The sequence below is a fragment of the Atractosteus spatula genome, chromosome 1, assembly GCF_055471065.1.
Source record: "Atractosteus spatula isolate fAtrSpa1 chromosome 1, fAtrSpa1.hap1, whole genome shotgun sequence".
In the NCBI taxonomy this organism is placed as follows: domain Eukaryota; kingdom Metazoa; phylum Chordata; class Actinopteri; order Semionotiformes; family Lepisosteidae; genus Atractosteus; species Atractosteus spatula.
In genome coordinates this window covers 16533144-16554314 of record NC_142706.1, presented here as the reverse complement: position 1 = coordinate 16554314, position 21171 = coordinate 16533144, and the positions used below count along the sequence as shown (strand labels likewise).

General features: G+C 36.9%; 1 protein-coding gene across 5 annotated transcripts in view; it reads left to right on the top strand.

Annotated features, from left to right (window-relative positions):
* The window catches only part of ppargc1a (peroxisome proliferator-activated receptor gamma, coactivator 1 alpha), a 42897-nt gene extending 26462 nt beyond the window's left edge, over positions 1-16435 (top strand). For all 5 annotated transcript variants that reach the window (XM_088926483.1, XM_088926482.1, XM_088926481.1 and 2 more), the window contains 6 exons: positions 231-1185; positions 3979-4083; positions 6550-6670; positions 9758-9879; positions 10359-10510; positions 13450-16435. In XM_088926483.1, coding sequence (XP_088782609.1) covers positions 231-1185; positions 3979-4083; positions 6550-6670; positions 9758-9879; positions 10359-10510; positions 13450-13553 — 1559 coding nt within the window. In that variant the 3' untranslated portion in view covers positions 13554-16435. The remainder of the gene's footprint in view (positions 1-230; positions 1186-3978; positions 4084-6549; positions 6671-9757; positions 9880-10358; positions 10511-13449) is intronic.
* Positions 16436-21171: the final 4736 nt, after the last annotated feature.

The following is a 21171-nucleotide window of genomic DNA, read 5'->3' as shown; positions in this document are numbered from 1 at the left end:
GGGTGTAGCACTTTTTGTCATGCCATGCTATACTGCATTGAATTGCACAGAGTGTTACATTAATCTGGTGAAACTGCAAAATATTAAGGCTCTTCCATAGATGGAATGAAAGTGATTATTTTAGCACATTTTTATGTCGTGCTATATACTGTATTATTTTGTTGATTTTAACAGTTCATTTGGTTAAATTTATTTGAACAATTTTAACGTATTATTTTGTTTTCTTTCAGGTCTGACACCACCTACCACTCCTCCACACAAGGCCACTCAAGAAAATCCTTTCAAACCTTCAATCAAGCCCAAGTTGTCTTCATGCAGCTCCTCAGCTCAAGCAAGTAAAAGACCTCACTACAGTGATTCCGCTGTTTGCCCCTCTATCAAAAAGGGTCCAGAACAGACTGAGCTGTATGCCCAGCTTAGCAAAGTCTCCACATTACCTGCAGGGCAGGAGGACCGCAAAAGCAAGCGCTCCACTCTGCGTCTGTTTGGTGATCACGATTATTGCCAGTTTGTAAGCACAAAAAGAGACATTTCCCTGGCCTACTCAGTGGAATCTCAGGATGGGAGGCAACTGGAATGTTGGGACTTGGTCTTGTCTCCCTCCTCCTTGGCTGTGCAGCAGCAGAAATACTCTTCGCCTGACCAGGACCTCTGGTGTAACAGGGAAGGCAAACAGCTTCAGACATATCAGAACAGGCAGCAGGCTAACAGCAGGAAGCCGCTCCGAGACCAAGAGATCAGGGCGGAACTCAACAAGCACTTTGGTAACCCAAAACAAGCCATTTACAATGAGGATGAAAAGGCTGACCCCCAGCAGAGAGATGAAAGTGACTCTGAATATTACTACAAACTGCCTGAATACGTGCACCCAGGCCTGCCCATGGAAGGGGTTTTCGACGACAGCGAGGATGAGAACGAGAAGTTTCTCTACCCTTGGGATGGGACCCACCTGGACTTGTTGTTTGGGGGTTCTCCATCCTGTTCGCCTTCCAGTTGCTCCCCTTCACGGAGCTCCGTCTCCCCTCCCAAATCCCTCTTCTCTTCCCAGCGCTGTCACTGGTCCAGGTCAGCGTCTCACTCCAGGTCCCGGTCGCGATCTTCGTCTTGCCACCGGCGGCGGTCTTACTCCCGATCTCCTTACTCACGCTCCCGATCAAGGTCCCCCTACAGCCGGTCCTCCTCACGGTAAGAAAGTGTGACCGTCACAGAGAAGAGAATACAGTGTACCATTTCATGTCATATAGGCAGTAGCTATGTCATCTGGCAACTCACAACTGGCCACTGGTGTGAGCCTGCCAGACCTTCTGGGAAAGTTGAAGGTTGAGCAGAAAGAGATGTTAGTGGGACCAGTAGGAAGTGCAGTCTGTGTGGGCCCTAATGTCCCACTGTAGTGATGGGAACATTATACTGTAAAAAAATGGCACTCTTGTCATGACAGAATCCCAAGATGTTACCCTGGTGTCGTGGTCCAATTTCCCCCTGTCCTTAATCAGTCATGGTCTCCTAATATTTCCATCTCTGAATTGACTTCATCACTCTGTTCTCCTTACAAATGATAGCTGATGTGCAGTGAGCGTACTGGCACACTTTGGCTGCCGTCGCATCATCCCAAGGGGTGCTGCACATTGGTGGTGGAGGGTGTCCCCATTACCTATAAAACGCTTTGAGTGGAGTGTCCAGAAAAATGCCAGGTCACCAGGAAAGTCACCAGGTCCAGCTTAGTTAGAAGAGGAGGAAAGTCTTGTTTGCAAATTGTTTGAGATTCTTTGGTTGTGTCTGCTCAACCGTGCATATAGTTTCCCTCACATTTATATACATCTATATTTTATGATGAGGGTTTTCGGAACAGCTATTGTTTTGCTTATCAGTGCTTGCTGTTTGTGTCTGGGGAGATGAAAGGTAAATCATTGTCTCTGAAGTCCTGGCCTCTTTCCACTTTGAAGACACTTACAGCATCAGAGGTTGGCAGAGAACAATGGTTACAGATGGGAGAAAAATGGGATTTGATTAAAAATATAGTAAAATCCATCAAGGTTATTCCATAGAAGTTTAAACCTATCTTCCATCTCATCTAATTAAAATTTCAAGCAGTTGAACAGCAATGTCAGAAGACACAAAGACTGAAAGGCTTTCCTGTTTACTGTAGGTTTTTTCTCTGTGTAATAAACATAAAGACAAATAATTTTTAAAGGAACTACACAAAATTGTAAGAATTCTCTTTCTGGCACTCCTATTTTTATGTAATGCATTTTTTTATTAATGTCGTGATTATTTTCTTTATATAGAAAAGCTGGAATGTTTCTGTTTGTGTTTTTAAATACATGTCTGTGCAGGTTTCAGTTACCACTCATTAAGTCAAAGGCCTATTATAGGATGTTTTTAATTTTAATATATAAAGTTTAATCAGGGATATATTTTTAGTCTCAACAGGAATGGAGAGTGTAGCCATTCAAGTTGCAGGGATTGTCTCTCTCCTTTTCTGTAGTGTATGTCAATTAACCAGATGTACAGTTTGACTAAGACATGACACCTACATGTACAAAAAGTTAATGGAGTTGTGATAAAATCATTATCAGATCTTTGCTAAATATCAAATATATTTCAATCTTTCTAACCCCCAGTAACCTGTGGAACTAGTTAATAATAGAGGTTTCCCTTGGCTATCTCCATTATTATTTATTGAATCATCGGTTTGATCAATTCAGTGATTAAGCTATGGAATTTAAAAAGGTGCTAGTGACAGAGGTGAAAATGGGTTTCTTAAGCTGTCTCAAGTTTCATCTAATTATATACCGAGAAGCATTAAAAATGCAACAAATGCTGTTTATTCTAGAACTCATTTGTTGTATTTTTAATGGCTTTCAGTACAGATTTTGGTTTTCCACACATGATCTTTACTCTGAGAGTAAAGTAAAAATAAACTTGTTCTTTTCAATAACTGGTTGTACATATTTTCCGTTCATTTTCATCCCTTGTATATTTAATTTTATTACTTGAACCCTTTTTTTTTTCAAGTCCACAGTGCAACTTTTATAAGAAAACACCTTCATGGTTCTGAATCAAAGCCTTAATATTAAGCAAAGCATGATCTCATGTCTAGTGCAATATCTATTTCAGTTTTATAAATTATTTTGTTCTACAAATATTTTAAGATGGCAAAAGGCTTAAGATTACCAATTTGTGTTTTTCAATAGGAGCCCTCTTAGTTATACAGTATGTTCTGTTATTTTGTAGAAGCTTGTGGAAGGGGCAGAAATGCTTCTTTTTCATTTAAATTTAGATTACATTTTACAGAGATTGTAACAGTACTAACCCAGAAGATCTTATACTGTATTAACCACCACACTCAGTCTCTATTGTTTCAAATATGTTGGACTATAGACCTTCAAAAGATGAAAAATAAATTTAAAACACAATAGCATAATAACAGTTTTAAACAATAATGTAACCCATTTAGTATTTAGTAATTGATCAAATGATTCCCATACTGCCATTTTCTAAAGAAGCAGAGTAAAACAAGGCAGTTTGATCCAAAATATCACAACCCTTTGCATAAAGAAGTGTCTTCTAAATTCAGTTTTAAATAAACTGCCATGTGGTGGAAGGTTAAAAGTACTGAGTAAAAGTTTTTGTTATGCAGTACATTGGAATACCCACTTGGTCTTTTAGTCTTCATTAATATTTATTCCAACGTGAGTCTTTGTCTTTAAACAAAACTGTAAATAATTTCATGTTATTTTCATATCACTTTTCTTTGAGACATTTTCACAGTTATGCCCCAGTTCAGTTGAACATCACTCAAGGCTAATAATCATCCTTCAAGGGGATATTTGAAACTGACATAATGTACTGTATAGTACATCGTTTTTGTACGAACTAAAAGGAAAAAGCCCTTTTCACAGAAAGTTTTGAGTTGGGTTGACTGAGTGGGGACCACTTGTACAGACTCCTGAAATGAGCTGTTTTTTGTTTTCTAAGGTCTCATCACTGTGTGGATTCCAGCAACAGTAGGCCAAGGTCTCGCAGAAGCCCACCCATACATTCAAGATCACAGTCTAGATCCCCCTTCAGTCGGAGGCCAAGGTGATCTAAATTATTCTTTCAGACAGTTCTTTTGGTTGTTACATTTGTCTTCAGATGTTCCAGCTCTAGATCAATCTCTTTACTCCTTTAATGCATGAATTTGCTTGTCAAAGACCAGAGAAACAAGTAAAGGTTTATTTCATGGTGAAAAGAGAAGAAAAACACAAAGTTTTGGCTGTGGAGCCTTCTTCAGGGGTCATAGGTGTCAAGGCTTCACGGCCAAAACTTTGTGTTTCTTTTCTTCTCTTTTCAGCATGGAATAAACCTGATGCAGCTATCTACGTGAACTACAAAGACCAGAAAAGCTTTTTGATTTTTGCAATTATTCCAGTTTTATGTTTATTTACATACAATTGTATTTTTTCATCATTTCATGCTGCCATCCATTTTGTGTCTTTCAGTTCTTTTAATTCTTCCTGCTTAGATTTGTCACACTAATAAAATGACTTTTCAAAACAAGTTGGTTAGGAGGCAGCAGCTGCCGTTTCTAAAGAGTTACAGTAATCAAATTCATTCAGTCTGTAGCTGCAAAGGTAGTTTGTTACCAGAGTCTTGTACACACTTCTCTTTTATCATCATTTTCAGCATTAATTTAATAGTTAGAGGTTTAAGAAACTTCTAGTAACAGACAATGGGATTTAAGAGTGGCAAACCCCTACTCTGATCTGTTGTGTTATTTCTTTTATGTAATCTTAATAATATTGCTATCTGTCCGTGCCACAGTTTATCACTGCAAATCCTGTGAATTACTCATGGTCTCCCTTTAGAATAAGGTTATATCTATAACTGTTAGTAACAATATATGCAACATTACCAGGTGATGGATAATGGCTTATAAAACCATAATTAATATAATTCTAAATTCATTTTTAAGTTTATCTTCCAGGAAAACAAAAATGAGAATGGAGAAAAGGCCACCTGTTAAATGTTTTTAATCCAGTACAGACAGAGACAAGATGTGAGTCACAGGAAATAAATCTTTGTATTAAGGTTACATCTAGGGCAGTTAGTATCTGTATCTGTAATGCTTTGATACATTTTCTTTATTTAATAATACAGATTGCTTATTAAATGTTGTCATAAAGTGTTGCCCTCGTTGTATTCTGCAAAAACAGTTATTATAGCAATTAACCAAGAATGAGACAAAATGATTCACTAACAGCAGTAACAACTAAACTGGCAGTACAAAATTAAACAAAATCATAAAACAGTCAAAAGTAAAAAAAGACCATTTAAACTGACCTGTTAGGTGAAATGATTTCTGCAAGTGTCATTGTCTTCTTTCTAGTGCCCAAACAGTTTATTTTTAAGTTCAATCTAAAATGAACATCCCGTGACCACAGTTTTGTATCACAAATACTCCAAACTTCCTTTTTTTCTCTATTTTTAATTATTCAGTTCATGTCTGTTGATGCAGACATGACTCATAGACCAGCTCTGACTGTTTAAGAGCTTTACAAGTGCTGTCAAAGTCGTTTTCCACTCCCACACTCAACTATTCTTATTGGCTATTTTTTCTGTTTGCTGGCTGTGAGGTTTTTATTAGCAGCAGTGAATAGTTCATAATGTCTTTTACACTGAAAGCTACTTGCCACTTGCTTTTCACAGAAAATACTGCATGTTTTCTGACTGCTGTTTTTTTTATTATTTACAAACCTAGAATATCTATTTTATTAATTGCAAACAATTAAGCTGGCTGACCGAATGAACCGAATCATTTCAGATGACCAAATTTAGGTTGCTAAGTGCACAGCTGCAAAGTGCATAGAATATTGAAGGATTTTCTGCAGTTGCTTTTGAATAAAAAAAAATAAGCAGGAGTTAATGAAATGTGACATTTCGCTGACAATTGCATCTGTTAGAGTAAAACCAATTTCTGTTGTCTCATCTTGTGGGAGTCATTGTCTTTTCAATGAGAAAATGCAATTTTTTGGTTTATATTTTAAGTTAGCCTTATATAGGAAACAATATTTTTGAAGTAATGAAGCGAATGAGGTGGCAGTGTGGTGGTACAGTGGTTAGCTTTGCTTTTGGGCTCATTTCCTAGGGTGCTGTGTGAGTGAAGTTTGTATGTTCACCCTGTGTTTGCATGGGATCCCATCAGGTGCTCCAATTTCCTCCCACAGTCTAAAGACAATACTGGTACAGTAGGTTAATTGGCTTCTGGGATAATTGGCCCTGGTGTGAGCATGTTTGTGTCTGTGTGTGTCCTGGGATGGACTGGCATCCCATCCAGGGTGTATTCAGCCTTGTGCCTCTTGCTGGCCAGGATAGGCTCTAGTTCCCCCATGAGCCTTTGGTGGATAAAGTGATTAGAAAATGGAAGGATGAATGAAGAGAAACAGTTTGCCTTTTGATCACTGGTCATTGATTTATGTTCCTGCTTACTGAAAATATGAAACAGCAGTGCACCAAATGGAGAATTTACTGCACTGATCAGTTTAATGTGCTGTTCTTCTTTTTAAGGTACGACAGCTACGAAGAGTACCAACATGAGCGACTTAAGAGGGAGGAGTATCGACGAGATTATGAAAAACGCGAGTTTGAAAGAGCCGAACAGAGAGAGCGGCAGAGGCAAAAGGCAATTGTGAGTTATCATAAAGTGAAAACATTTGAGTGAATTTGCCTTTCTATAGCAACTATGCATTAATACTGCCTGCTTTGCTCTCTCATAAGTCACATTTTCTCATGCAGAGAGGGGACACCTGACAGACATAATCTGAAATCATGCAAGTACACTACTTAATGACTGAATAAATGTAATGTGAGTCACTGAATTATTTAACTTACACATTTCCCTTTTATCTTGTTTTTAAAAAAAAAGTCTGTCTGGGAAATGACAGATATTATTAATCACACTGAAGGAAAAATGCAGCAAAAATATGAAAAGAGTAGCTCTTTAAATAAGATTATTGGAGAACAGCAAGATTCTTGCAGGATCCCACTAACACGTGAAATTCAATAAGGTGAATGCAGTTAAGCAGTGCTCTGTGAATTTAATCCTTCTTCCCATTTTCTGATGTAAGATGAAACACATCCCGAAATAAAACACCCTATGACAAATAAATGTTGTCAAGTCATGTACAGATGACTTGCTAATGTTAGCAAAAATGCTAAAAAAACAAAAAAAACAAAACAACCGTACTTGTGCATCACAGCTGCACCTGCTGAAGTCAAAAGGGAAGAAAGTGGCGAGTTAATCATAGAAACTAAAAAGTAGTGCGGTCTTACCTCTGGGTCACAGGAAACAAAAACAAGCAGCAGCACAAAGGTATCAGATCAAAAACTGCTGATTTGTTTACATGTGTTTTCTATTTGGGAGAAAGAAAACTGAAAATAGCATTTTATCTACTGTTTATTTTAAATTCCATGTAATTTCTTTCCTGACATAAGACCTGTGATTCTGTATTTGGAATGATAGTCACTTCTTGTGCATAGAAAGCCATTGTTCAAGATGAGATTTTCATAGCTGGGCAACAAAGTTGATCTACAGCATTGAACTTGCAGTGCTCTTCTGCTGCACTAGCTACAGTATATCACTCTTGCGGTGTAGCAACATTGAATGGTTTCTGCTCCTGAAATCATATGGAATTGAGGAAAAAGTTCAAAATGCAAAAAAGTCGCTACTACTGTACGTTGTTTTTTTCTTGATGATAACACCTATCCATGCAATTTAAAACATTGTAATGCAAAAAAGAGCTTTGTGTTGAGTCTTTCTGTTACCTTGGTGCAAGGATTCACAAACCCTACTGTCGTGTACGCGGTCTTCTGTAATTCAGCTTATGTTAATCCCCCTTGTGACTATCTCTTAGCCCTTCTCTGAAAGATTTATCATGCCTGAATGCAAGTACGTGTACAAGGGGAAGAAAAGTAACACCATCCGTGAAACCCTTGCTGAAAATCAGTATAAGATCAATATACCACCCTAATTCCTAAGCTGCTTTTGATGGAAAAGTTATCTGGCATGTTAAGTAACCAAGAGATATACTGCAACACTCATGAAAGACAGTGTGTGGCAGCTCGTGATCTTGTGTTCTTGGCATTCTGGATGGAATCAACAGATTCTTAAATAGATGTATCGTCTTTCTAATTCCCTTCTCATTTAGCGCTCCCGTTTAAAGTTATATTAAGGGAAGTTGTACACACATGCTGTTTAGCTAATGTTAGTGTAATTAGTGATGAACTTTAATTTTAGAGTCGAGAAAATTAATCGTTTTTTGGCATAATATCCTGTGTTACCTGTACCCTCAGGATGCCTTTGAAAATTAGATAGCATCTCAGTGGACCTATACCATTAATGACAAATGAATGAATGAATAAATAATCATAGCAGTAAAAAAGTAGCCGGGGGTTAAATAATTAGCAGAATTACAGTTGTTTGAAAGACATAATTGCCACATTAAGAATGCCAATATTTTAAAACTTCAAACTATGACCTTAATTTGTTGTAGTTCAAGGAACAGCTTGTATAATATTCTGGCTTGTTGGGTGGTTGTTTGTGTCAAACTTCCCTTTTTTGTTAGTTGTTTCCTTTTATTTTGTTCTTTGTAGCAATCCTAATTCTTGAATATGTAGGAATAAGTCACCCCTTACTGACTGTCTCAGCCAAGAAAAGTTCCATTAAGTCTTTGCTTTAAGGAAATGGGGGAACTTCATTCTTTGTATTGGCTACTGAAGATGAATTCCTTTGAGATACACTTCAAAATAGCAATCTGTCGTATAATGAGTCACAACAGAGCTTTTGACTTCTTTTCTTAGATTTAACACAGTACCCATGGACTCTTTGCTTTTCCAGAAACCAGACTGCACAAAGCCAGAGTTGTTGAATGGAAGTTTTAGTTTCTTCATTTTCAGGATCATAATGAAAGAACTGTAAGAAAGTGTAAAACTAGGCCATCTACTGTCGCCTGTTTGGTTGTTAGTAACTAATTGATTACCGATCTTATCCAGCTGTGCCTTGAAAGAAAGCAGATGATCAGCTTCAACAACATGGATGGTTAGGCTGTTTCAGATCCCCCACATTTCTTTGTGTAAAAAGCTCCTGATTGCAGCTTTAAATGTACTATATTGTAGGTTCCACTTGTGTCCTCTGGCAACTGTCACTGCTGAGCCTGAAGCCCATTGGACGTAGTCAATGCCTTTGAGAATTTTGAATATTTGAGTTGGGTTCCCTCATAGTCTTCTCCATTAAAAACTAAAAGCCTGTCAGTGTATAACATTCCTTAAAGTTCTGGGATATATTGCTGCTCTTTTCTGGACTGATTCCAGAGCAGTTGAATATTTTTCTAATACGGTAACCAAAATATACACTCTTTTCTAAATGAGGTCTTACTAATGCATTGTACAATTTTAATTGTACCATCCCCCTAAGCTTTTAACTGGATACCCTAAGATTCCTAGTTTAACTTCTTAATTAGTTTCCCATTTTGGCTAGAAATTACCAGGCTAGAAATTTTCAGTTAAAAAGCAGACAGGTCCACCTCAGTGTACACATTCTGCAGTTAGGTACTTTTATATGAGATGAGGGAAGGAGATTAATATTTCCAACAAATTGCTTCTACTGTAGTTTTGTTGGCTGTCCTTTGTAATTCAGTTTACTCTAGAAGTTATTGATGATGACTATGGTGAAAAAGGCTCCCTTTGTAATTCCTCTTGGTTTTCCTTTAATCTTCAGGAGGAGAGACGTGTGGTGTATGTGGGAAGACTAAGGTCTGACATTACCCGGACGGAACTGAAGCGCCGCTTTGAAGTGTTTGGTGAAATCGAAGAGTGTGCAGTCAATTTGAGAGATGACGGGTATGAATTGAGGGTGGTGACTTAGTGGTTGTGGAGACATGACAGTGTTAAGAAATGAATTCCATGAAACTCTATTCATTTATGTATGTCTCCTGAGCAGCTGTCTGTTGAAACTTGGAAAGGAACCTTGTATCCAAGAAGGCAAATTGTATTTTGTACTTCCTATGTGTGATGGCATATTTCTAAAACACAAAATCAAGGACAGAAAAGATATCCTTAGGAATATTTACTATACTGTTAAGAAAACCCTCACCCAGCCTGCAATTGAAACTGTCATAAGTGTATCATCTGTGTGGGAACAAGTAATAGGTTTATTCCATGCTGAAAAAAAGAAGAAAGAGAACACAACGCACATCTGTGTTATCATCTGACATTTTTCATCATTAAACAAATCTACAGTAATACAAAAAAGCCAGGATATGGCTTTTCAGAGATTTACTTCCTTCCAATACAGTGATGTCCTCCTTTTCTTGTTCTAGGGATAATTTTGGCTTCATCACCTACCGCTACACTTGTGATGCTTTTGCTGCTCTGGAAAATGGACACACCTTACGCAGATCTAATGAACCTCAGTTTGAGCTGTGCTTCGGTGGACGAAAGCAGTTCTGCAAATCAAATTATACAGACTTGGGTAAGGGTAATTTTATAAAATGGCCTGCAACTAAAACTAAATATAGATATGCAAAGATAAGTGCCTTTGCAATGCAGTAAAGCATTTTCCTGGGGACCCATTCATTTAATAAAAATCTCAGGAAAGGCTACAATATATTGCAATCAAATAGAAGTCCCTGACCTTTTACTTGGAGGTGGAGGAGGATGTTAGTGTAGCTTAAATCTTAGGAATAAGGACAGATATGGAGCTTCTGAACTTTTCCATAGGGGCAAATCATGAGGCGTGAAAAGGTCCTTCCTTTGTGTGTGTGTGTTACATTCCTAATAAATATTTCAAGTGCAAAAGCACTGGAAAAGCAGAACCAGTTTTCAGAAGAGTAACCCTAGGATTACACTTGTATATGTTGAGTTATGTGAATTTCATTAAAGGGTTCCTTATTTATTTTGGCTGAGAAATATATTTCCTTAGAGTACATTAATTGTTAAATACATGTACAATATGAAAGATTATGAATTTAAGAGCGATCCACCTTAAATTTCAAGACGGGACTGTCCACCTTTCCTGTTCAAATAAAACTGACACTGTGATAACACGTAGGATCAGAATGAATAAGCCATAGTTCAGTACACAGCATGTACAATAAATAATTCAGTGCTTTGGCAAAATTGAAGTATTTCGGTACATAATGCCAAAGATGAAAGCCTGAAAAATAGAAAAACTTTCCCCTGTTCTTTTAAAAGGAGCTGGATAAGAAGAGGTTGTGAGATATATTTGAATTTGCTGTCGAGAGCAAACGAGACAAAATGTTAAGGACAATGCCTATTTTGTGATAGTCAATTATTCCTTAAATTCTACATGTTCTTGGGAAACCTCTGTATTCTGTGGTTTTCTAATGTGCCAGTGGTTTACAAACCAAGCATTATGTGCTTTTATTAGCACATGGTGTATTGACTTTTGATAATTATGCTGTGTAACAGGCAAGATATCTGATTAAACTTGAGGATGTTTTAATCAAATTCCAACAATGCTCAGAAGGCTTTGTCTTTTAAATTGAAACTGGAAGGGAGAAAACTGGCTGCTGTGTAAAAATACCTAGTCAGCTGGCCCAGTGCTTTGCAACATTTAGGTCCATACTGAGGCTCCACAAACTTACCAATAATTTTGGTTGATCCCTTTTTTTAATCTCGTTATTTTACCGGTGAAGTAAATTGAGAACAAATTCACTTTAACTGTACTGGACACACATTTGTACAGCAGGAAATGTGCAGTAATAATTTGTAGTTTGTAAATGACCTGACCCCCTGATTCTCCACTCAGGAGTCCAGAATCCTACTGTTTAAACCTGAAACACAGTGACATTATTTATTTTGGTTAACCAGTGCTCTGGAGTGAGACTGTAGTAACACCTGAATTTCTCATTAACTCAAAAGCTGGTAGTCTTCGACATGCATTGTCTGGCTGTTTTCTATCAAGTAATGAAAAGAACTGCCCCTCATATTAAAGGTATCATAATGATTTGTTAGTAGTTAATGAGAAAGGAATGTAGAATAATAGGTTGCAATATCTCTTATATTTCCTACGAGTCATACAGCAGTTTTGAAATGTTCAGACGTGTAGTTTCAGTATATTTCTAACCTGCAGTGGTTTTATTTCTCAAAAGAGGGATGGAAAAATGCTGGTTTGTTTAGACTTCTCATTCCCTACCCCTTTCCTGTTTTGCAAGAGTCCGCTCATTAGTTTTGGGCTTAGGGCTGGTATATTTTTCATTCTTCAAGGTGCACCGTGCGGCACAATCCAGCCCTTGGGCATCACATTACATCACAACTGGTATCTTGTGCATACCATGGTCATTCTCATTTCTCACGCTTTCTAAGTTGTGCTGTTGCCTGTGTGGCATCCTATTTGTGAAGCTGTCTGCCAAAGAAGATAAGACACTGTTATTTATTATCAGCTTTCAAATCAAAATATACGGTTCTCATTTTGCCTGTTTGTCATTTGTACCCTGTTAAAAGCTTTATTTCCCATCACACTTTTGAATTATGTAAAATGCATTGTCCAAAGCACTAAACAGAAGGATAACAAAATAAACTGGTGGTGGCATAAATCATTTACAGTTTAGAATCTAATTTTTTACTTTACAGTTACCTTGTAAATATGTCACTCACCTTGATCCAGTACAATGGCCATGGCTTCTGGGCAGCACTAAAAGAAGATAAATGAAGAAACTTAAGTCTGTCAAGATTTGCTTTTTAATACCGTAGTGTCATTACGATGTTAACCATCCTTTTAAAAGAAATTCGGCTTAACCATTTTGAGTCACGCTCACCTGGGTAGTTAAGCACAATGCAAGGCCAGGTTAGCAATTGAGTTTGGTTAATAAGTTTGTGAAAAGAAATAACTCATGCTGCAACATAACAAAATCATTCTGAGACATTTTGTTAGATTTGAAATCTGTAGAGTAGAGAAGGTGCCATGGTGCAGGAGTTAGAGCACTGTTCTTGTTAATCTGGGGTTGTGAGTTCAAGTCTCACTGGGATTGAATTTCTATGGGACGGAATGGTTAGTACTGCTATGTTTTGAGCTCTTGGCTCACAAGTTTGATTCCAACTTGGGTGTCTTGTCTGTGGGGAGTTTTCTGACTGTTCAAGCAAGTTTTCAATAGGTGGTCTGTATCCTGCCTTTATCCAGAGTAGTGATTTTGCTACTCTAAATTCTTCCCAGGGGTAGGGCAGTTTAAGAGAAGTTTATCCTTGGTGGATTTGTTCTCAGTACAGCCAGTGCTGGCTGTGGGACTATAAATAAATGGATCTAAATGAGTATGATAGTTCTTACTGCCTCTTATTGCTTTTTGATGTTTTGTGCTGTAGATAAGGTATCAAGAATGTGATTGTGGTAGAATAGATGAACAACTCTGAAAAACTGCTGTCACTAATGGATATTCTTTAACATTCCTTCAGATTCCCATTCTGATGACTTTGATCCATCATCCACAAAGAGCAAGTATGACTCCATGGATTTCGATAGTTTGCTGAAAGAAGCACAGCGCAGCCTGCGAAGGTAACAAGCACCAAACCTGCCACTGACAGAGGGATTCGTAATACCTCATGGATGTTTTGTCCTTCAGCTGAGACTGAGAAGTTTTACACTCTATGTACGAAGAAAAAATAAAGATTAAAAAATGAAGTTTACATGAGCAAAGCTGCTGAAGAGTCGAGAAGAGACATTATCGAGCCGACAAATCTTTATGTATGAACAAAGATACAGTGCTTCACAAAAAACGAAAAAAAATTGAATGGATGATCTTCCATGTTCCACAATACCAACAGCTTTGTGACTGGTAAAAAATGTGCAGCTTGTTCAGTTTTTTTTGTTTTTATCTGATGTGTGGATGTGGTGTTACATTACTAATAAGAGTTGGGGGTATTTCAGATAACATTATCGCCTACATTTGGCAAAAATGTAGTAGTATATTTACAGATACTATATGGAATATTTTTATTTTGTGTACATATCTGAGAAAGTTCTTTATTTGTTACAGCTATGCACTGTACAATGCAGCCTTCTTTTCAATGATGCTGAAATTTTCTTAATCAAGAATGTTGACCTGTAGTTAATGACAATGAAGCAAGACAAACATTGTCCCCTGTCATATTTAGAGGATGTGCTTATATGATTGCATATAGATGTGTGTGGGTGATTTTTTTTGAGGGAGATGGAGTCAAAGGTTCATCTGAGCAGATTGTGTTGAAGAAGTTGTTGTTACCCATGTCTAATGTTTGTATACGTGTTCTGTTTTTAAAGTTTCATGGTCAGTTTTTTTTTCTCTATACAGTACAACCAGTGTAAAATACTTTTTTTAAGGTATATTTTCATAATTGTATATAAGACCTCAAGAGGTCAAGAATTTAACATTGTTTTTCACTCATACATGCATTAATTCTGAATCATTACGCATAAAATATGTAGTTCAGCATCTGAAATTCGTGTTCTCTATACCTGTACATCACTACAGTACTTTGTATTTTTTATGCATTGACCACTTTTGGAGAAGAGCCTCTTCAGTCAAACCTACAGTAAATCTTTTGATATTTTTCAGTGCCCTATTTATCTATTTATTTTTAATTAAAATATTTATATGGTCTTCACAACACATGAAGAACCTTATGAATTTGACTATTTATTTTATTTAATTATATTCTGAAATATAATATCAGGGGGGAGAAAGTGTACAATGCATAAATATTAAGGCTGCTTCTTTTTTATGCCTTTTAAAACTGATTGGCGCATTCGACAGATCAGTTCTTAAGGGGAACTCTAAAAAAAATCTGCTTTTCTTCAGTTGGTCTGTGTGTTGTCTCTAAAGCAGGGCTGCTCAACCTACAGCCTTTCCAATGCAGTTTTTTGCAAAGTGTTGCTTGATCAAGCTCTGTAATTATTTGATAACCAGTAAGACTGATGTGTTCCACAGCATAAGTAGCCCTGGTCCTAGTTGTCTCTTGTCTACAGCTATAAAGAGCTTCCTTTTTGTCTCTGAATTAGTTTTCTTTTTTACAAGTAGTCATAAAGCAATAAAAGGTTTTTACAGGTACTTGGTTGTTCTAATACACTCTGCTCCTGCCATCATTTTGTAGTTTTAAAAAAAAGTACAGGTATTTCAGCGCTTGATTATGTGAACGCCAAACAAAAGTTTACAATTTTTCTTTCCTGGATTTTTAAATCTTCTCTTTGTTGTAAAAAAGAATAATAATAATAATGATGATGAAAATGATAAGTTATAATTATAAGAATAATGAAAAGCAATAAATTATTTTTTAAAAATTGTATTTTAGCTGATCATTATGTTGTGTGGTTCTGGACCAGACACATTACCCAGCTGTCTCACAAAAATGTTGTAGGAATTCCATTCCAATGTGTCTTAACACAGTGTTTCTTGTCTTGAACTAGCTTTAGTTAAAAAGTCTAACCCTATGCGTGAATGTCTGCATTTCTGCGTGTTTGGGTTTGTATGTCTGTGTGCTCACCATACTGTAGGTCAGCCTTTGTAAGTCGTAGTTGCTGTAATTATTTGCCGATGCTGATCTTTGTCAATCAGAATTGATACAGACTCTGAAATACAATCAAATCCATCCCGCAATTTTTAAATTTACTCAGATTGAGACAGTCCACGGGATTCAATTTACATTGGCAACACTATCTGACTCAAGAGTATTGCCATTCATTTTTAAAGCACTGAACAGATATTACATGTTCTTCCTTCTATTCAGTTGGGTCTAAATAGGAAAGTGACTTTAATGTTAGAAGGTAATCTCATCATTGATTTTAATTTCCTGCTTATAAGGAGTACCCAGGTAAATAGAAACCAGAATAAATCAGGACTTCTAGCATTCATGTGTATTATAGTTTGTTGATCACAGTGTAGTTAACATGAAGTGTACTTGTGTAAGTGATAGCTCTTTTTTTTCCAATATACAAAAAGGCAAAACTATTAGCTGGGGAAAAAATAACTATATTTATAAATGGATGTTTTTCTTTTCTGTGTGGAGCTTGGGTAATGGTGTCCTGTCCCACTTGGTAGATGTGGCTTTAATCATTGTAATATAAAATCGGCTTTGTAAATTGCCTAAAGTAGCAATATAATATAAACCTGACAATTCAACATTTAAACTGCGTGGTGGACATTTTTTTTTTATGATGTCAAATAACTGAGGAATAGAGCACTGCTTTAACGTTTGTGGGTGAACATGTTTCTTTGGGTAGGACAATACGCAGGGAGGGGGAGTGTGTCGTCTGTTTGTGTCTTATCCACGTTGCCTTCTGCCAGCTCCTTACCAATACCTTTTGTGGTTCTACCTATTGTATGAATTTCTTGTGAATTTTATTTTTTATGTGCAATTCTCATCAGCCTCACCAAGCCAATAAAGGGAAACACATGTTTCAAAGAAAGTATCTGAAGTGTCTTCATGGTCCTGCGCTTTCCTTTTGTTTGTACTAGGACAGTGGTATTCACTCCTGGTCCAAGGGGCCACAGTCCACCAAGTTTTATAGGTATTGTCGATGACTGAAGACCTGGTAACGGTAGTAAACTACAGCAATCAATTCAAATAGTACCAGAAGGTTTTGAGTTTAATGAAAGCCAGCAGTCACAGTGGCTATACAGGACCAGGAATGAATATCAGTATGCTAGGGGAATGATTCTGCTGGGATTCAAAGGTCAGAATTAGACATGAATTGTATAAAATGCCTGTGCAGGTTGGAGGCACAGAAAAGATATGTGAAACTTAAGTTGCCTTCATTCCTGTCCGCTTTTTTGATGCAGTTTCCGAAAGTCTTTTTTGTTATGAAAAAGAAAATCTTCCAAGACTCTTAACACAGGTGTCCCCAGTCCTGATCCTGGAAGGCTAATGTGCCTGCATGTTTGTCAAGTCATTGTAAAGTACGTGGAAAAGGGGATTCCTCAGCACCTGAAGAGCTGAGTGAATCTGTTAAAATAGTCAAGTAATTCAATGTTGAGCAGATAGAGTATGTTAATAGCACAACTTTACTGAAATCCTGTAGGCACACCGACCCCCCCCCCCCCCCAACTCCCCAGGACCAGACCTGGGGACCCTTGTTCTAATATTCTCACTCTTTACGTGTACTATACTGTAGGTCTGTGGTTCCCAGCCCTAGTCCTGGGTGATCCATGTGTCTGGTGCTTGACATTCTGACTGATCTTTAATCGCTGGTGCTAACGTAGGGCTATAATTGATTTTTTTTGCTTGTTTAGGCTTTTGCTTATGTTTCTGAACTGAAAGTAAGAACACCCAGCTTTGAACTTAGTGTTCCAGCCATTTTACCACACAGAACTTTGTGCAGTCCCAACTTGTTTATTAAGAGCCCTCTCCTCATTCCTGTCTTGTCAGCTCTTAATAAGTGAACAACTTATGGTGAACACTGGTGGGAATATCAATGTATCACTCCCTAAACAAATATTTTTGTTTTCCCTTTTGAGGTAACATTTCATCTAACACCCCTGAATGAGGTACGTTCAGCAACTCAGAAATTTGTATAGGTTTGTATCAGCCATTTAAGATCTGAAAGTAAATGAAAAAATATGCCTTGAACAGAAAATTGTGTTTGATTAACTTGACTGGAACAAAACTCAGAAGGCACAGAGACCTGTCGGGACCAGGGCTGGGAAGCACTGATGCAGGCGATGACTCGTGTCCATTGTTCCTTGGCAAAGTTGTCTGAGGTATTGCCCACCTACAACTGATGGCAGAATACCAGTAGGAAGTCACATTGGTTAATTTTTTTAAGAATTGGTGAAGTTGTTTTGATACATTTTTTGCAGCTTTATTAATGCCAGATATTTAAAGAATGCTCTCAATGTGCACACAGATGAGAAACTTTAAAACATACTTTAACAGTATAAAGTATTACAATACTGTATACAGGATCAAAGTTAGCTTTAAGCGAATCAGAGGAGGTTAATTTAATTATGCTGGAGCTGTAAGTGTTATTTTCTTAACCCTTGTGGCTTTATAAATATTTATGCAGCTTGAAAAGGATGTTTCTTTTTGAATGAGTCCTGTACACATTTTTATTTTTTTTAGTAGCTCAAAACTATTCGTACCTTAAGAACATTTAAGTATCAGGGTTCTGTCATAGGAAAGTACACAGGTATGCATATTTATTTCATATGCACATTCTCCTGATTACCCAGTTTTAGAGTTATTTATATATGCTAAGCAATGTTGCTGCAAATTCTGCAAAAACGTGATAAAATATCCTTGCAGTGTAACAATTGTATTTGAGATTACTGAAAGCCACTATAAAAGAACTAAGTTAGTGAAAAATAAAGCTGTTTAACAGAGTCCAATACCAATGTCAATAATAATTCTGATAATTATAATATTCCATTCTCAAGCCTGCTTCTAAAGCTCAGAAAGACAATAGAACCCTTGCCTGTATGAAAGAAACATGGAAAGAATATACATTAAAGTTTAACGTCTGAATGAAGTCTGATTGTGTTTTTAATAACGGGGATCTTTTTCGCCTGAGGGAAAGAGTTACTGCTTTCATTTAGTCTGTGCTGTGCCGTAGCATGAGGTCCCTCGCACAGTGTGCCCTTTTGAATGAAGGAAGCAGATGTATTTAAGATATCTTTGGAAATTTCTTCTGTGGAGATGCATTCAACTTCTCCACTCTGTTGCATTATATTACTTACCATGAAAACAATGGAGGCTACCCTCTGCTTTTATTTCTAGTGATGTTTATAACTTATAATCCATGACAACCACCCTGCATAATATATTCCATCTGTATAGAATGCAAGGAAATAGGTCAGGTTAGTTATTGAAGAGAGTTCTAGGAGAGAAAAAAAATTCTGTGTGACGTGCTACATTTACACATTAACCAGCTTTACTAGATATCATTGACTAGCAATTTCTTAATGGGAAGGATTGAGGTTAGTAAAACAGACAAATGCATGGAATGATTTCAAATACTCTGATATCATTTGGCATTGTTTAAGAACTACGATTAGGCATGTGTAGGGTTACAACATAAGTATGGTATTAAATGAGAGGAGGCCATTCAGCCTGCCTGGTCCATTTGGAAGTCAGTTGTTAATTGGTCCAAGGATCTCAATCATGCTGATTCTACTGTATTCTCCCACAAACTTTGGGTTAAAAAAGCAAGTCTTCTTGTTGGTTTTAAATACTTTACGTTTCTGATTAGTCTCTACTTGTGTCCTCTGTTTCGTGTTTCACTTTTCATTCTGAAGAAATCTTGTGTCAATGTGTTTCAGTGCCATTCGGGATTTTGAATACCTGTATCAAAACTGTAATCTTTTCTGTTCCAGATTAAAATATCTCAGTTCCTTCAGCCTGATGGTGCAGGACATCCTTTGAATCCTGGATAGTATCTGGTTGCTCTTCTCTGAATGCATTCCAGACCGGCAATATATCTTCTGTAATGTAATGACCAAAGTTGTACAAATTATTCTAAATGAATACTTACTAGTGCATTTGACAATTTTAACATAACATGACATGATTTAAACTTAACTATATATCCTTTTGTTGTTTTTCCTTTTTAATTGTTTCCCCACAGTGTCTTGAAGATCTAAATTACAGGTAACTGTCAACATGTACACATAAATAGCCTTTTCTATCTTAGTGCTTCCAATTTTTAATTTATAGTTTATGTTTCAATTACCTGTATGCAAACCTCTGCACCTGTATCCAATAAATGTCATCTGTCAGATGTTTGGATTTTCATCTCAATCTTTTTGAATTTCATTTGCTGATTCTACAGTCCTCTTCCTAATTTGTTATTTGGTATGATCTAGTCTTCCACCTAAACCAGAAAAAGATTTAGATATAAATATAAATGAAGAAGGGCACAGCTAATGTATGTCTAAGCTGGATTTTGACTATTGCCACTGCAATAGAAAATTTCTGGACACAATATAACATAACATAAAAATAAAGAGTGGACAAAAAAAAGCATTTTAAACATATATTCCAGGGTAAGTCACTAAGAAGCTGTCCAGGGAGGTTCCCTGAAAACAAAAGTAAACTTTGAACAGCCACTAGTATCCACAATTACCAGTTATAAAGTATATATACACAAATCTGCACTTTGTGTGGATTACTTAGCACCTTTGTGTGGATTTTGAGCCCTTTATATTTATGAAAATTATTTTTCTCAGGCTGATTTTGTAAAGTGAGGCCCCTAGTGAGCGTGATTTGTTGAAAAGAAACCCATGGCTTGAAAAGGTAGAAAATTTCCAATACCTAATGTGTATTTAATAGCATTCCAATCCAAACTATATGGGCACTTGGGTAATCTTACTGAAATACACTTAAGAAAGGCAGAATCAGCACTTGGTATTGATTTATATGAAAATGTATTAAACGGAAAGGCAGCAGGAGACAGGATTTCCTGGAAGAAAAGGGGATTCCTTGAGTAAAAATCACCTCCCAGACTACTGTACATGTAGGCCATTTACACTCTTTAACATGTTAAGGTCATGCCACAGCACTTCAGTAAGCTTAAGTGGCAAGACCAGCATATCAATTTCAAAATCCGTTGTTCTTTTTCCTTAAGTAATTTTGGTTTAGTTGAACTGTGTATTTAGAGACAGTGTCATATTTTAAAATGAAACCCTCGCTCATCCTGTAAATTGCCTTTCAGTGGGTATATCATGATGTTGAAGAATGGAAGCAATGATTACCCTCTGACTATACCACAGCCATTAACAGTCTATCCATCCTATTGGAAAGCTAGGGGTTCTTAAGTGTTACATACTGTATCCATGCATGCAGATGAGACTGCAGAGCTCTTGGTCTGATCTCCAAGTATCTATTATGACTCAGACGAAAACAGAAAAAAAACTATGTTGAAAAGCTTTGGAAATGTGGCCTTTGGAATTTCAATTATTTGAAGAATTGAAATATTTTAAGGGAACTTTTATATGTTATTTACGTACTGTATTCATTGGCACATTCGCCTTTGAAACTGACAAATGTGCAGAATAAATAAAAGTTTCCATTGTGCCAGAAGCATAACCTGCTGGTTCCGTACCTAATCTAGACTATATTTATTTCCAGCAATTGACAATTGGATCAAATTTTGACAACTCGTGCTCTGTCGAGTGCGTGAGAACAATCTCATGAGAAAAATCATTTTTC